We start from the raw sequence: 15,172 nt of genomic DNA on the forward strand, positions 1-15,172 counted from the left end.
ATCAAAACCTGCTGAGATGCACCTGCACCCTGCCTGAACACAGATTAACCGGTTAATCCCATCAAGTGACCTGGATATGTATCCAATGCAAATCACGCAGCGCTGGGTATTCGGTTAACTCTGTTATGACCTGGTCCAGGCGTATGGTTCCCATGAGCTATAGATGCTGGTAATTCTGTAGTTCTCTTCGAGGGAGCTTCATTACAGCTGGAGAACCAGATTTGATGAACAGGGGAATTGCTTGGTGCTTCATTTTGTCCTGCTGATGGGGTTTTACATAGGATATAAGTTATTGGACACATGTGGGGGATATTATAAGACATGCACTATTGACGGCAGCGGGATCTACAGTAAATCCTCCTCATTGGGTAAGTCCATGTTGTCGACAGGGGGACATTCGCTACTTTTGTCAAAGCCAGATGAGTATTTAGTTACTACTGCAGCAGATTAACACACTCAGTGTGACATATTTCAGTTTAAAATGACAGATTTAAGCCAAACGAGTTTTGTTCATTTAAATGTATCGTCACCAAACAGCAGGGGTATTTGTCAACTCACAATATGACTGGGAGTGTGTACAGTTTATGTCCAGAAACAGACAGTTTGAACATTCGATTTGATGGGGAAATAATGACGGAAGAAGCCAAGAATGCACTTAACCTCCACGCCACCATTTTTTCTATTCGATTCTAAGTGAGCGGCACTGGATGTCATTAGCACAGTGTGTTTGTGTATGTGTGTGTGTGTGTATGTGATTGTGTGTGCGCGCGGGGATCTGAGGGAGGGGGCGCAGACACGCTCCCTCGAAATACACTTAACAAGTTACTGTTGCGCAAGTTTCGTGGGGGAACTTTTGAGATGGAGCGAAGCGTGAAAGTGTGACTGGATGAGACTGAATCAAAATCAGGTAAAGGATCATTTATTAATTTCTCCGCGCAGCCCAGAAGACAGTAGGAGACCCTCTAGTTCCTCTGCTCGCACTGGAACACACGGCTAACAGCAGCTAGCCAGCTAGCCTTAGCCGCATTCACTGTTAGCTGCTAACAGGCTAATGACTGGTGTTGTGGCTAAACCTGAAGCTTGCTACTCACACGTTGCGGTAAAACACGAACACGCGAATGTAGCAGGGTTAAATCTACCGACGTGTCTTACCATTGGGACTGTATTACCCGTTACTCTGAAAGCTGTCTTACACGTGTTAAGACAAGCTAGTGTTTGCTACTGGCCATTAGCAATGCTAACGTCCCTCTTAAGAGTTACAGACGCGGCTAGCAGCGGCTAGCTCTAACTCGAGACCGGACAGTCAACGGGTTGATTTAACGGTAATAAAAGCTCTGACAGCACTTAACCTCATTCTAAATCATTTGAATTAACCCGATAGTTGTGTGCTAACATGAAAGTTAACATTTGCAGCTGCTTATTATTTACTCATGGCGAGTTATCGTGTTGGAGTTGGCTGCACGTGCCCGGTGCGTGTGTAGCGTGACAGAAAACGTGAAGCTCCCGAGGGGTTGACAGCTTGTGACCGTGTTTACCTTCACCTCGACCGGCCTCCACCTCCAGCACCGAGCGCTCACCTCCTGTCAGGCCGCTCCTCGTGCGTTCCACACCGGACTGAGCGGCGCTGAGCCCCGTGTGAACCTCGGCCAGCCCAGGGCGCCGCTCCCCTCAGCTCCATTCATTCAGAGCGGCTGCTAGTTTCTGAAGAGAGCGACGTTAACATGAGAATCTGAACTCATAAATCCTCAAACTCTCCTGTCTTCAGTCGTTGAAGTCTCGACACACATAACTTTATCATGACATTACAATCATGGTTATTATCGTCAACGCCTATAAATCTGCAGCTTAATTCCTGATTAATCAATTCAGTAATGCATCAAGAAGTTATGTAATGCATCAATATGTATCTTGTTTGTGTTTCACATAACTATTGAGTAATATATATTTAGTATATATTAAACAACATAAATTCTGTATAAGCTGGAAGTAGAGAATAGTGGCTATTTTCACAATTTCCCATTATAAAATGGCAGAAATTAAATATTTAATATCAGAATTATTATCAACTGATTAACCCAAATTTTAACATCACTATCAGCAATGCATGGACAACATTTATTTAATATTTATAAATATCTATAAGAAATGTTTTTTTTTTTAGAGAATACATTTCCCCAGCATAACATGTGAGTAATGAATCTGATTTCGTTTTTTGTGTACTTTGTTATTTAATTTATTTAAAACATGAATTGCTGAATATCAAACCTAGTTCTGCACATTGAATATACTTTATTTAATGTCTAGTCTCTGCAGATCAACACTGGAATATGCCATAAAGCATGTCCCATACAAATTAATTCATCCACAGAACACAAATTGGTATCCACTGTCCCATTCCTCTGGGCTCGATCTGACTTGGTGGTCCCAATGAGTATTTTTAAACAAACCCTCGTTGTCAGCCTGAGTTGGACAATAAGAATGGCTGCTTTACATTACTATGGCATTGCCCGAACATGAAGACGCCCTTGAGATAGAGAGGAGGTTCCTTACCAGCATGTGTCGGTTTAGCAATATCCAGGAGGGCTTTTAGGCTGCCTGTGCCAATTTAATCTAATAATAAGAATAATGTAATTTTTTTTTTAACCCCCCCCCCCCCAATTCTCTCTGTAGCCCAAAGGTACCAGATGAGTGTTTACTAGAAAACGTGGGGCTCCGTGTTGGAGTGCTGCACCGATGATTTGAACACAGTTTGTAGGTGAGTGCCTTTTTTTCTTGGCTCAGTATTATTATGAGGACTTTTGTGCCTTTGTTGACATTGTTTTGATGGACTACCCTGTTTTATTTTTAATGTTTTTCAGTTAAAAAACATGGTCTATGATCAGAAAGTCCTTACTGGTTTGTGGTCTTGCCCCAATCTGTGGGACAGCATGTTTGAGTAGAGAGTTCCCAGGGACGACTCAGTGTGTGGCTGGCACAACCAGTAGGACGGGAGACCCATCCTTTGTCTTTTAATAGCTTTCTTTGTGGCTCCATTAGTTCCCCAGTGCTGGCTGGGCTACCATGTGCAATTGTGCATTAAGCCCAAGAAAAAAGTCCTCAGTGCTATTTTGTGTCTCCATGTCTTCATATATCCATGAGTCCTGCAGTAATACACTTTATCGAATGTCTCAGAATGCCTCTTTGTTTTTGACTTGGCTTGTGTGGTAATCTTGGTGAACCCACTTTGGGCAGGTTTCCTCCCTTCTGCAAACCTCCTGAGTTTATCCGTCCTGAGCTGGGGAATAATAAACATGACTGTGGCCAATGAGAAGTCTGGCTCAGGTAAGTCACAACAGGCAAAGTCCTAAATAGACTGTTGCACAGGAACTGTTGCAAGGTTGGGTGCAATATTTGGACATTTGAACAGAGATAGCTGTGTGTTATCATTCACATTTGTCCCACATTGACATACAATAGCCACAAATGGCAGAAAAAAACTAATATTTCTTAGTGTATCTAGCCTGAAAACAGATAATGGCCAACTTATTCCTTTAGAAAACCAAAATTACAAATCCTATTTTTAGGGAAAGAGTTACAAAATTCAATTTTATTTATTTTACCCTGTTATATTGACTGGTAAATACTTGCAGTTTATGTTGTGCCCTTTATGGAAAACCCAGTTATTTTTGGCCTCAGTTTCTTGCTGGGAGCTCAGCAGCCACAAGGCAGTCCTGTTAGTAGAACAATTCCTTTGTGACTCTGCATGCTTGTTGCTGCTGCAATGGAAATCATGGATGCTCTCTGTGAATTGGCCCATTGATTGAGGCTCCACTTAGTGTTCCTATCTTGTTAGCTCGTATTATACTCACAGTGTATTATTACTGGCAGTAAGCTTCCTTTATCACTAACATTTCTGCCTGCATTTATAAAGCCGTAATTCCTAAACTCAAATTGCATATTCTGAATTTAGCAATGCAGCAGGTGTTGGACAACCTGAAAGACCTCCCAACAGGCACAGGAGCCAAAGATATTGATCTCATCTTCCTCAGAGGCATCATGGAGAGCCCCATTGTCCGTTCCCTTGCTAAGGTAACACACACACACACACACACACACACACACACACACACACACACATACATAAACAGAGTCCTAGTCTCATAATCTTGTCATCAAGCTCTAGCTGAAGATAAGAGAAGTAGCACATGTTACGATGAGCCTGAAGAAATGAAAGTGTATGAATCGTCACGTCACCACATTTTCAAGATGATTTGTTTCTCTTCCTGACATTGGGCTCATCAACCTAGTCCAACCAGGCAGCTAATGTTTATTCATGTGTGGAGTGGGGTGGGAAATAGAGAGAACTGCAACAAACTGCATCTTGTAATATGCTACGACCTTGATGTTAATAATCATGCAGTGTGCCAACTGTTGTTGTGTCAAGGTTTAAATTAGTTGCAGGAAACATCTACTTGCCAAAGTAAAGTCTAACCCTGCCCACTGTGTGCAGGGTGACAGTACAATTCCTGTCTGTCTTAAAATAAACAATCCAATTTTCCGCATTTGCTGACAGTGTGGTGAACAAATGTCTTGCATAACAGAAAAAATGCTCCAATGCAGATGGAGGTGTTCAGGTTCAGCTACTCTGTGTATAAATAGAATGATTTCTATATAAAACCTGTCCCAGATAGACGCTCTTGTCCTCATTTACTACAAACGGAGCTCTGCTGTCTTAAAGTGTTAGATCCTGTCCTGGTAGATGGGCCAACGAGTAGTTTAATGTCATTTGAAATAGTGCCAATTGAAAGCATCAATATATCTACAGTTATCAATTTCTGTGTCTGTTGTCTATCACTATAACAGTTTGAGAAATAATATGACATTTTGATGGGGCCTACTATAATTTGATATACAATGTGTGGGAACAAGAGTGTCAGTGATATAAAGCGTGTTCCAGTTGATGTGTAGCAATATGGTGATGATCTGATTCCCCTAAGCCTACACCAGGCTGTAATGCTCATCCAGTAGTGCTAACAAAGCACAGCAGTTTCTCTTTGTGAACCCCACTGTCTTTCTACTGCTGTTTCATCCGTCTGCCTCACGGAATCAACACCAATCAGTTATTTTTATCATTCGTCATTAAAAAACATTTTCTTTGTGTGCTGTTAATCTTTTTCTTTCGTCGGTTTTTATTTACACACATGTATTTGCAGTGATTAAGAACATTATTAACATTGATAACTGTAAATGATCAAGTTTTGATGTATAACCTCAATTTTCTTCATCCCTAATTTGACAAATTGTGTGTAGGCCCATGAGCGTCTTGAAGAAGTTGAATTACAAGCCGTGCGGGACGATAACGTTCAGCTGGTCACAGAGATCCTGGATTCCCTTAACGAACTGCCAGGAAAAGATCCTGCCGCTACAGAGCTCGTCAATATCTTGCAGGAGCCTCACTTTCAGGTACAGTTCGGCCTCATTCCCCTGGTACACAATGTTAGAGTGTTTCAAAGGGCTTGAATAGATCAGAGCTTTGTGGAATGAATTTCGTTCTGCTTGTGTGGGAATGGATGTCAGAGCTTTTTACTCCAGCTATTGCTAAATTTCCCCTGAAGTGCCTGTTAGGCAGCCCTGCTTATTTGTCAGCCTTTATATTCCCCACCACAGGCTGCAGCATGGGAGGGTGGGGGTGTATTTCCTCGGGCCAATAGCAGGCTGAGTTATGTGGGTAAAGTGAGGGGGAGAAGACCGTGTCACCTACTGTTTCAGTAAATCTTCCCATTTGCTAACGCAGTTTGTAGTGTCTGACCAATGCTAACTGTGTCTTGTGACTGCTAGGGTAAGAACACGCCTGGTTTATCTTCTCTTCTTAACAATCGATCTGTCAGTGCAAAACATCTTTTCTGAAGGAATGTGTAGATCAATGATTTATGTCCTAACACTCATGTTAATGTGTCAGATGTGTTGGTCACTGTTATATTTAGTATATTGGTAAATTAACCTTTTGGTAGCAGTTATTGTTGTCTTTCTTAATTAGAAAAAGTTGCAGGAAATCTACTCTAAATGTCTGATTTTCCCTCTCTCCTCCAATCTTTCTGCTTCAGTCTTTGATCGAGGCTCATGACAAAGTGGCTGCAAAGTGCTATGAAATGCCTCACGCTGCAGTGAACAGCCATGTCTCGATGACCAGTTCCCTCATGCCAGCGGATGCTGTCAGGATGATTGGCATCCAGAAGAAAGCTGGGGAACCACTGGTAAGTTGGCCGGGCACTTAAATCAACCACAGCTCTGCAGAGGGGACATGACGTGCTCCTGTTAGTGAGTAAATTGCTTTACCCATCATGGTCTCCTTTTATCGACCACTTGTTACAAACAAAGTGACTCAGTTTTACTTGATACTTCAACATAAGTGACTTTTTACCTAGAGCACCCACACAGTGAAACCTCCCTAAGAAATACACCTTGCCTTAGATTTATGAAGTGCTGACGTGCGATACTGAATGGATGCTGCTCTCTTTCAGGGGGTGACGTTCCGTGTGGAGCGGGGTGAGATGGTGATCGCGCGGATCCTGCACGGCAGCTCGATTGACAGGCAGGGCATGCTGCACACTGGGGACATTATCCGCGAGGTGAGCGGTCGTGAGGTCGGCAGCAACCCCAGTGAACTCCAAGAGCTGCTGAAGGACATCAGTGGGAGCATCACGCTCAAGGTCCTGCCCAGCTACAGAGACACACCGGCACCCCCACAGGTAAGGAAGAGGGATGCTGCCTGTTGATATTCACCTGTGGGAACTCAGTGATCCTTTATTACAGGATAATAAGTCAGTTTCATTGTCATTTTCTGTATTTGTGCTCCTCTAATCTTTCTTGAAATCAGTGCTTGTGTTGCTGTATTGAGGCTCTTCTGTAGTTGTACAGTACCTGTCAGTGATTGGGTGAGAGCTTCCTGACCTGGCTGATCCCAGAATACCATGCTCCTGAAAATTGAGCCCTCGTGGGATCTATTAATAACACCCCACACACCACCCTCAGTAGTGGAGTACCCCCCCCCACCACCCCCCTTCTCTTACTGTAACAGGCACACACAGCAGCTGACACCGAGGAGCAGTATGTAGGGTTATGTCAGACACTGACCTTTGTGCTGGGGAGGATCACATTATCTCATTCTCCTGTTTGCTTATGTATTTGTTGGTTTATAGTCGTAGTTTGAGTTTTAACTTCTGAATGAGGCCAGCACAGTATTTTCCTGATTATTCTTTCATAAAACACAATTTTGAACATACTGGATTTTTTTTTAAATTGTCCTGACTGCTCAGAATGATCTCATGGGTGAATCTGTCAAAGTTTCATCTTGTCCATGCTCATCCACCTCGTTCCACCTACTGTCCTTAGAGCCTTGTTTAGACTAAAAGAACTGAACAGCACCGATGCAGAACAGACAGTTAAATGAGTGGAAAGGAAGAGAACACAAGCCACCTTCTTTTAGCTGCTTCATCAGGAAGGAAGTCGACATGCGCTCATGAAAGTTATTCATGAATCTTAATGAAAAACAAATCAGGACCTTACATGGAACTACTATCTATGAATTTGTGAAATTTGGTGCAGCTTGATTGGAGTCACGTCACTGATGATATAAGTGATTTATATTATCAAGTAGATATGATACAGTTACGGTAATGTACTGCCTGTAATTTTAATGTCTCATATCTTGTCGTAGGTTTATCTAAAGCCGCATTTCAACTACAACCCGACCACAGACAACTTGATCCCCTGTAAAGAAGCGGGTTTGGCCTTCTCCAAGGGAGACATTCTTCACGTAGTCAACAAGGAGGACCCCAACTGGTGGCAGGTGAGTAAGCTGTTGCTGTGAAATGGTGAACCACCGACCACTGACTACAGCTGCTGGGCGGATTAGGGGTTGTGGCCAACTATTTGCCTGCTTAACATTGCATGAGGTAGTTCAAGATGAGGAGGAAGGTGTTTGTGACTGATACCTCATTTCTGTATGGCATTTATTGAGACCAATGATTTGTGAACCTCTCTGATTTCCACTCAGGCACGCAAAGTGTTCGGTGAAGCCACTGGTCTCATCCCCAGTCAGTTCTTGGAGGAGAAGAGGAAAGCTTTCGTCAGACGAGACTGGGACACTTCGGATTCTGGTCAGTACAAGTCATGTTCTCTCCTTTTCATCACGATACCAGCTGTTACCATTTATTTATCATGACAGTCTAAGATCTCTTGGCTTTAGCGCCACCAGTGTTGACCTAACATTTTCTCTGTGTGACTCAGGGATGCTCTGCGGAACACGAACTGCAAAGAAAAAAAAGAAAAAAATGATGTACCTGACTTCTAAGAATGCTGGTCTGTATCACCACTAGTTCTCATTTGTCTACATGCAATATATTTTGACAATAAGTGTATATATAACAATACAGTGCTAAATCAGCCTGTGTATCACCTTGAACAGAGTTTGACCGTTATGAGCTGCAGATCTATGAGGAGGTCGCAAAAATGCCACCGTTCCAGAGAAAGACACTTATTCTGATAGGAGCTCAGGGAGTTGGCAGGCGGAGCCTGAAGAACAGGCTCATTGCTGTGAATCCTCTGAGATACGGCACCACGGTTCCATGTGAGTGTGTGAAACAAATGGCTAAGGCAACTTCATTGTATATTTGAAGGTTTTCTGTCTTGGTACATGTTACACCTTTCCTCACCTTTTACCACCAGTCACGTCACGACGAGCCAGAGAAGAAGAGAAAGACAATCAGAACTACTGCTTTGTTACACGGGAAGAGATGGAGAAGGACATCAAGGGAAGCCGCTACCTGGAGCATGGCGAGTATGATGCCAACCTTTATGGCACCAAAATTGACTCGATCCACGAAGTGGTGGATATGGGTCGTACCTGCATCCTAGACGTCAACCCTCAGGTTAATTTAACACACAAACACGCACACTCAATTTATAGATAGTCAGCTAAAGATTTGGTTTAGACATTGTATTTTTTCTTGTTGTTGTTCAGGCCTTGAAAATGTTAAAGACTGCTGAGTTTATGCCATTTGTGGTGTTTATTGCTGCTCCTGAGCTGGACACACTAAGAGCTATGCACACAGCTGTGGTAGATGCTGGACTTACTACCAAACTACTCACGGTAAGTTTTGACTGGATTTCAGTTACTCTAAATAGTTATAAATTGTAATGGTTTGGTTAATTTTTGTTGCCTCATTTTGTACCAGGAGAACGATTTGAAGAAGACAGTAGATGAGAGTGCCAGGATACGCCGGGCCTATAGTCACTACTTCGACCTGACTATTGTTAATGACAATCTGGACAAGGCCTTTGACAAGCTGCAGGAAGCTGTAGAGCGATTATTCGTAGAGCCTCAGTGGGTTCCAGTCAGCTGGGTCTACTGATGTAATACCCCCCCCCCCCCCCCCTGCTGGACGGACACGGCTGTGGGAGCTGCTAAGCCTGGGACAAACAAGGACACAACCCTGTTCTGCTCACACACAGACTAAGTGTTGGACATCAGTCCTGTGTTCATTTGGGTTTGCACAAAGGTGCATCAGTGTCACCTGATCTGAAATGCAAGATTCCTTAATAGCACACTATGCAACTTATTGGCAAAATATGTTTTTAAAGGATCGTTCTCTTCAAATGGATTGGAAGAAATACTGGCCAATGTGTCAGGGTGTTTTAAAATAATAACAAAGGCAGTGTTTGCTAAACCCTGTTATTTTCAATTTACATCAGTATGTAAGATGGATGAAGTGTATTTATTTTTCAGATCAGGAGGGTTTGCTCATTGAAAAGGATGATACCTCAGTGTTACAGTTTACAGTGTGTATGCCTCCAGTACTTCATCTCAGGTCGTCCTTCATGTAGAATAGAGTCGTATGTTTCTGAGAGCTGTTTCCTTGTGAAGGCTCCATTTCTTCTCCTGTGTCTCATTAATGGCAAATGTCATGGCGATCACTGTTTGATGTTGTACAGGAAGAAAACGTTTTACTGCCGTGTTTACCCACTTCTCTCTTTCACTCAAGCACAACAGAAGTGGATAATATTGACGGTCATACATCTGGATCATGTGCGTGACTGTTTGACCAGTGAATACGGTGCTGTGTTTGTCTGGAAGAAAGACTTTCCACAGGACTCTTGAGCAGGGTACTGCATTTCAGTGAACCATCCCTTTTGATGTGATATTACTAAAAAACTTAACAGTTTTTATAAAAGTTCATATTTACTTATAAAGGTTATATTTTACAAGACTTCAGAAAAGATGTATTTTCAGATGTGAAATAAATGTGTTTTATAACGATGTGCTTTGCATTTGCTATTTGGATTATTGTGGCAAAATTCTTTGACAAATGTGTTCAAAGTGTGATAGCGAAGGAAACGGCGACAGCCACGGATGATATGGTCACATTTTATTTTTCTGCCATAGAGCAAAACGTACAAAATATCAAACCTGAATTTAAAACTAAAAGAAATGTGCGTTTAATCTGGATCAAAAGTTAAAATATTAAAAAGCTAATTTGCTCAAGTGGTTGAGAATGAGGTCAGTGGTTGGCACATTGAAAAACAGCTTCAAAGATGCATGTCAATGAAGAACATAACATGGTTTCATGAGGAATGTCACAAATATATACGACAGTTAAAAAAGTTGTGCAGATAAACAATCTGAAGTGCAAGATGTCCCAACAGCCTGAGTGCTGAGACATCACATTAGAGCCCACGTAAAATAAGTGTTTATTTTACCTTGTTCCACGCCCATTGAGAATTCTTGGATTTGATTGGCTTGAAGGTTTAGATCAACCTTTGGTAACATACAGCTGATTACTTAAAAAGTGATTATAAATCATGTTTTTTTTCTATAAAATCAATGTCTACGTTGATGTCTTTACATTTAGTTTGATCTAAAATCCATAAACACCAGAAATGTTCTTTTCAAAACCTCTGAAGACTTGTCAGTGATCAGTGATTGTCTTTTCATCGACTAAAGCACAAAGTGACTGTCTCTTGAGTATATGTCAGTAATTAACGCACCGTAAAATGCAAAAGTGTTTTAAATGACATTCTCCAGCACCAGATTGAATTTATAAAGCACTCATAAATAACACTGAATGTCTGTGATCCCTTGCCCCTCATGCAGGTGTGGTAAGTAATAGTTTCTGGTGGATTTGAAGGCATCTTCAATTCAAACTCCGAGGGTTAATGAGGTCAGACCTCTGACAGCGATGCACAGGACCAGAGGAAGGTTCCCCGACTCCTGGTTTATTTCTGTCCTCACCGTGTCCCCGTCTCTCTTCAGGTGCATGTTGGAGGAGGCGAACAGATGTGCAGTCTTTTCATACACGTCCTCTGTCAGTGCAGTCAGGTGAGCGCTGCTCAGCGGCAGCTCTCCGCTTCCTGACGCACACTGCACCTGGAACACGTGGGAGACAAAGTTTAGCATGCAGCTGGAGCAATGATGCATCACTCATGTAACGTGAGGTTTTCATTTTGCACAAACCGCCTTCACTCACCAACAGCTCCAATGTGTTTAACACTGAGTGGCTGCAGCACATGCCCAAGACGACACGACACTCATTGGTCATCTCTGAAAGGGAAACACACAGACGAGGGATGAAAACAGAACCCCCCCCTCCTCGATTAACAAACAACAGCTTTCTAAATGTCTTTTTCCACAAGCTGTTAATTTTATTCAAACTAGCGGATCTTGACCAAATGTCTACCTCTGTCGAAATACCCTGTGATTATTAGTTCAAACCAATTTCTTTACGGGGAAAAATAAAGAATTTGAATGTATCGTTTGCAGATAACCTCTAAAAACTAGACTAAACTTTACTGACTAAACACTGCTATCTCTCTCTCTATATATATATATGTGTAAATTTGTGATAAAATTTTTTATTTTCATAAATAAGGTTCTATATATTTGGTAAAATGTGTTTAATTTGTATTTATAATCAAGTTTATGGTTGAACTAATGAACTTACTAACAACATCTTATAGAATCATTTTCAACTACATATCAACGAAAAAAATCTGCATTGGCCCCAAAAATCCGTATCGGTCGTTCTCTTCTTTTCACAGGACTTCATGCAGCATTCAACTTAACTAATGGGTAAAGTAATAAAGGCTGCACAGAGAGTACTTTTACCCACCGTCCAAGGCGCTGCTAATGAGGTGGAGAGCTGTGAGGAGTGATGGGGCCTGGCCTGTCTGAGCTGACTCTGCTTCACCACACTGCTCCACGAGGTCCAGAATTGCCTGGACGTTCTGTGTTTGTCTCTCTGTCGTCATAACATCACCCGGGACAGAGCTCTTATCCTGGCACATCTGGTCCAGCTGAGCCAGAGGAACACACCCACGTTTAACGAGACTCATTAACAGAGGTTTATGGTCTTAACTCCACGTTATCATCGTGCCTCTGCCCTGTCAGGGCCTGTCGGTCCCACCTACCACATCCTGAAGTGCACGGACGGCTACTTGGTCCTGCATAACTTGAGTGAGTTGCTGGAGCAGAGAGGACCGCGTGGAGGCAGGGAGAGTCGACAGCAGCTGGAAGTAATCACGAAGCTGCTCCAGATCTGTTCATAGAAAGAGAAAGCCATTCAAATTGACAGGCCATCATATAGCAGGCCACTAAAACCTGAGGCTGAATATACCTGCCCACTCCCAAGTACGAGCTTCAGATAAAAGGTTCAGCTCAAAGCAGATGTTTACAAGAGGTTATCGAACCATTCTGATAAGACTCCGAGGTCGCTTGTGAGCCGGCACATATTTCTGAACACGTCATCATCTACAGTCACATGTTCCACGGCTGCAGGGAGAAAAACAGTAATTTACCTTGTTGAAGGCGGCTATTATCAGAAGCGTGCAGATCAGCTCCGGACGCGCCACACAGTCGTGTTTGAGCCCGGCCGTCTACTTCAAAACCTCCTTTGGTGTCTGACATCAGACACAACTCTGAGGAAAACACAGAATGTCACATTTCACATGTTTAATAGATTCAGGATCAGTTGCTCTGGTCAAATATGCAGATGTGTTGATGTAGCTGATGACTCCTCACCATAGCATCCATCCTGTTTGATCTCTAGTTCTAAGAGGGCATAGGCAATGGTGGTATGGCTGGGAATCTCCATGGTAACATTGCTGTCTTTACTCAGCTTCCCGTTCTCTTTCAGTGAAACCTGCAGAGACAAAAACAACAGACTCTTAAACAACAAATACTACTGAAAAGTAACAGCTGCTGGTGAAGCTCCTTCCCCTATGAATGTGTCTCTTATTATGCAAAACATGTGGGAGTCAGTACAAAAAATGTACGTGCGGCTGAAATTGAATTTAAAACACTTTTCAGCATTAAGTGGCACAAAGTTAACTTCCACTTTTACAACTTAAAAGCAAAGATAAGTTAAATGCAGAGCCGAAACTCATGCAGGGAAAAATATACCTTTTACGAGCAGTATAGAGATAATGGGTTGATAACAGGAGACATCATGAGATTGTTTCAGTTTTACTTCTCTACCTTGGAGCACTTGGGCCCGCAGGAGGTGAGGCTCCCTGCACACCCTCCGCCCTGCTGCACCTCCTCTATGACCGAACAGGGCTTCGTGGTCACAATGCGCTCCTTCACGATCCCCAGCACCCGCCTGTGCTTCTCCTTGGTCTGCAGGATCAAACAGTGGGACATGTCCAGGACCCTGAGACAATGCATGCACAGCAGCACCAGCGTTATATACTTTTCACTGGAAAGAACAATAAAACCTTATTCCAATAGAAGCATTTTCTATCGTGAGGGTTAATATTCAACTGACTGAGTGTTTTGTGTGCAGCTTTTTGAGTGGACAAAGATCAGTGCCGCTGTGTGAATATCTCTAACACAGTGTGATCAGGTGTGTTGCTGTCAGGACGCTGGAGACAGGTCGGGGGAACAGACCTGCTTTTGGATCCCTGCAGCAGCTCCTGCACATTCACTTCGTCTTTTTTCAAACTGTCGAAGGACGACTGCAGTTTGGACGAGTCTTTGCCGTGCAGGCTCACGCTGGAGTGGCTGAAGTTGGCGTCCACAGCTCCCTGCTTGTTGTCCCCGTACGTCCCGTTGAACTTGATGAAGTCTATCTCTATGGTCACTTTGGAAACAGGAGGAGATAGGGTGCAGTGCATGAGAGGGGTTATCTGTGATTTAACGCTGCAGATATTCAACAACTAACATGACAGCAAAGGCATGCACTTATACAGAGGGTTTGGTGTTTACCTGGCTGCAAGAGGACGTTTCCTGCCAGGATGTCATTCAGGTTAAAGTCAGTGGGGAGATACTTGGGCTTCTGCCAGAACCAGAACCGTTTACGCTTCACCACCACAGTGAGCAGCTCAATGGTGTCATTGAGGCTGGACACAGGGATCAGTAAACCCCCGTTATCCACCTCCTCCACGAAGTTCCTGGTGGCTGTGGCAAACATCTCCCACCTGGAGGGATGAAGACAAAGACCGCAGCACTCATGAAGGCTCAACTGACTTTAAACTATGTTCAACATCCTTCCACCGTCCCCTCATTTCCTGTCTTTCTTTAAAAAAAGTCCCATAATAACACCAGTACACTGAATGCATGTATCTGCCTGAAGCTAACATGCTAATAGCGTCAACAAGCACATCATCCTCAGATGCTTTTCTCAGGATCGAGACTTCAGCTGCTCGAGAAACAAAACTAGCATCGTGAATAAAACAGAAAACAGCTGTTACCGTGTCCCCGTGTGATTTGTGTCCTGAGGAAGCGGATCAAAAGTTTTCTCTGAGCTCAGACTTTAGGAACAGACAGTTCTTCTTCACGTCAGTCTGAGATCAGGCTGCGTCTGTTGTTCACAAAAGACGCTCCGCCCCGTGCAAAGGAAACTGTGGGCGTGTCACTGAACACTGTCAATACACCAGACCTTTGTTATAATAAAATAATAGAAAATAACAATTATGATTTGTAAGAATTATAACAATAAAAAATAAAAACAATAATATTACTACTAATAATAATGATAATAATAATAATAATAATAATAATAGTCGTATTTCCCCCACAGCCTGAAACATAAATTTAGGAAAATAATAAATTATATAGATTAAATAAATTAATAAGCCACTCAAGTTTTTTAGGCCACATTGAATGAATTTGTTTTTGGCTAAGCTTCAGGTTGGAAAC

At 42.7% G+C, this 15,172-nt stretch overlaps 2 protein-coding genes across 4 annotated transcripts; one reads left to right on the plus strand and one right to left on the minus strand.

The window, feature by feature from the left end:
- The first annotated feature begins 349 nt into the window (after positions 1-349).
- pals2a (protein associated with LIN7 2, MAGUK p55 family member a) lies at positions 350-10,297 on the plus strand. Of its 3 annotated transcripts, none has more exons than XM_062398857.1 (14): positions 350-368; positions 2,671-2,755; positions 3,232-3,321; positions 3,950-4,068; positions 5,290-5,442; positions 6,084-6,233; positions 6,501-6,728; positions 7,697-7,828; positions 8,036-8,138; positions 8,269-8,340; positions 8,447-8,608; positions 8,707-8,909; positions 9,002-9,130; positions 9,216-10,297. In XM_062398857.1, the coding sequence occupies exons 3-14, from the start codon at positions 3,291-3,293 to the stop codon at positions 9,390-9,392; spliced, it is 1,659 nt and encodes a 552-aa protein (XP_062254841.1). In that variant the 5' UTR covers positions 350-368; positions 2,671-2,755; positions 3,232-3,290; the 3' UTR covers positions 9,393-10,297. The 3 variants fall into 3 exon arrangements, with proteins under 3 accessions (XP_062254841.1, XP_062254840.1, XP_062254842.1); XM_062398856.1 differs by lacking the exon at positions 350-368 and adding an exon at positions 739-907; XM_062398858.1 differs by lacking the exons at positions 350-368; positions 2,671-2,755; positions 3,232-3,321; positions 3,950-4,068; positions 5,290-5,442 and adding an exon at positions 5,504-5,818.
- Positions 10,298-10,391: 94 nt separating this feature from the next.
- Positions 10,392-14,843, minus strand: gsdmeb (gasdermin Eb). The gene is made up of 10 exons (XM_062398859.1): positions 14,725-14,843; positions 14,240-14,451; positions 13,922-14,114; positions 13,511-13,685; positions 13,055-13,175; positions 12,832-12,951; positions 12,445-12,572; positions 12,147-12,330; positions 11,505-11,578; positions 10,392-11,404 (listed from the first exon to the last, which is right to left on the minus strand). Exons 2-10 carry the CDS (start codon positions 14,442-14,444, stop codon positions 11,177-11,179), a joined length of 1,428 nt encoding a protein of 475 aa, XP_062254843.1. The 5' UTR covers positions 14,445-14,451; positions 14,725-14,843; the 3' UTR covers positions 10,392-11,176.
- Between the last annotated feature and the right edge of the window lie 329 nt (positions 14,844-15,172).

The sequence above is a fragment of the Platichthys flesus genome, chromosome 11 (assembly GCF_949316205.1).
Source record: "Platichthys flesus chromosome 11, fPlaFle2.1, whole genome shotgun sequence".
Classification (NCBI taxonomy): domain Eukaryota; kingdom Metazoa; phylum Chordata; class Actinopteri; order Pleuronectiformes; family Pleuronectidae; genus Platichthys; species Platichthys flesus.

Coding starts and splice junctions, on each gene's coding strand:
- pals2a (XM_062398857.1), top strand. CDS start 3,291: ATGACTGTGGCCAATGAGAAGTCTGGCTCAG. Junction 6,234..6,500: donor AGAAAGCTGGGGAACCACTG/GTAAGTTGGCCG, acceptor GCTCTCTTTCAG/GGGGTGACGTTCCGTGTGGA. Junction 8,910..9,001: donor TCCTAGACGTCAACCCTCAG/GTTAATTTAACA, acceptor GTTGTTGTTCAG/GCCTTGAAAATGTTAAAGAC.
- gsdmeb (XM_062398859.1), bottom strand. CDS start 14,444: ATGTTTGCCACAGCCACCAGGAACTTCGTGGAGGAGGTGGATAACGGG. Junction 14,115..14,239: donor AAACGTCCTCTTGCAGCCAG/GTAAACACCAAA, acceptor CTGTTTCCAAAG/TGACCATAGAGATAGACTTC. Junction 11,405..11,504: donor TAAACACATTGGAGCTGTTG/GTGAGTGAAGGC, acceptor CACGTGTTCCAG/GTGCAGTGTGCGTCAGGAAG.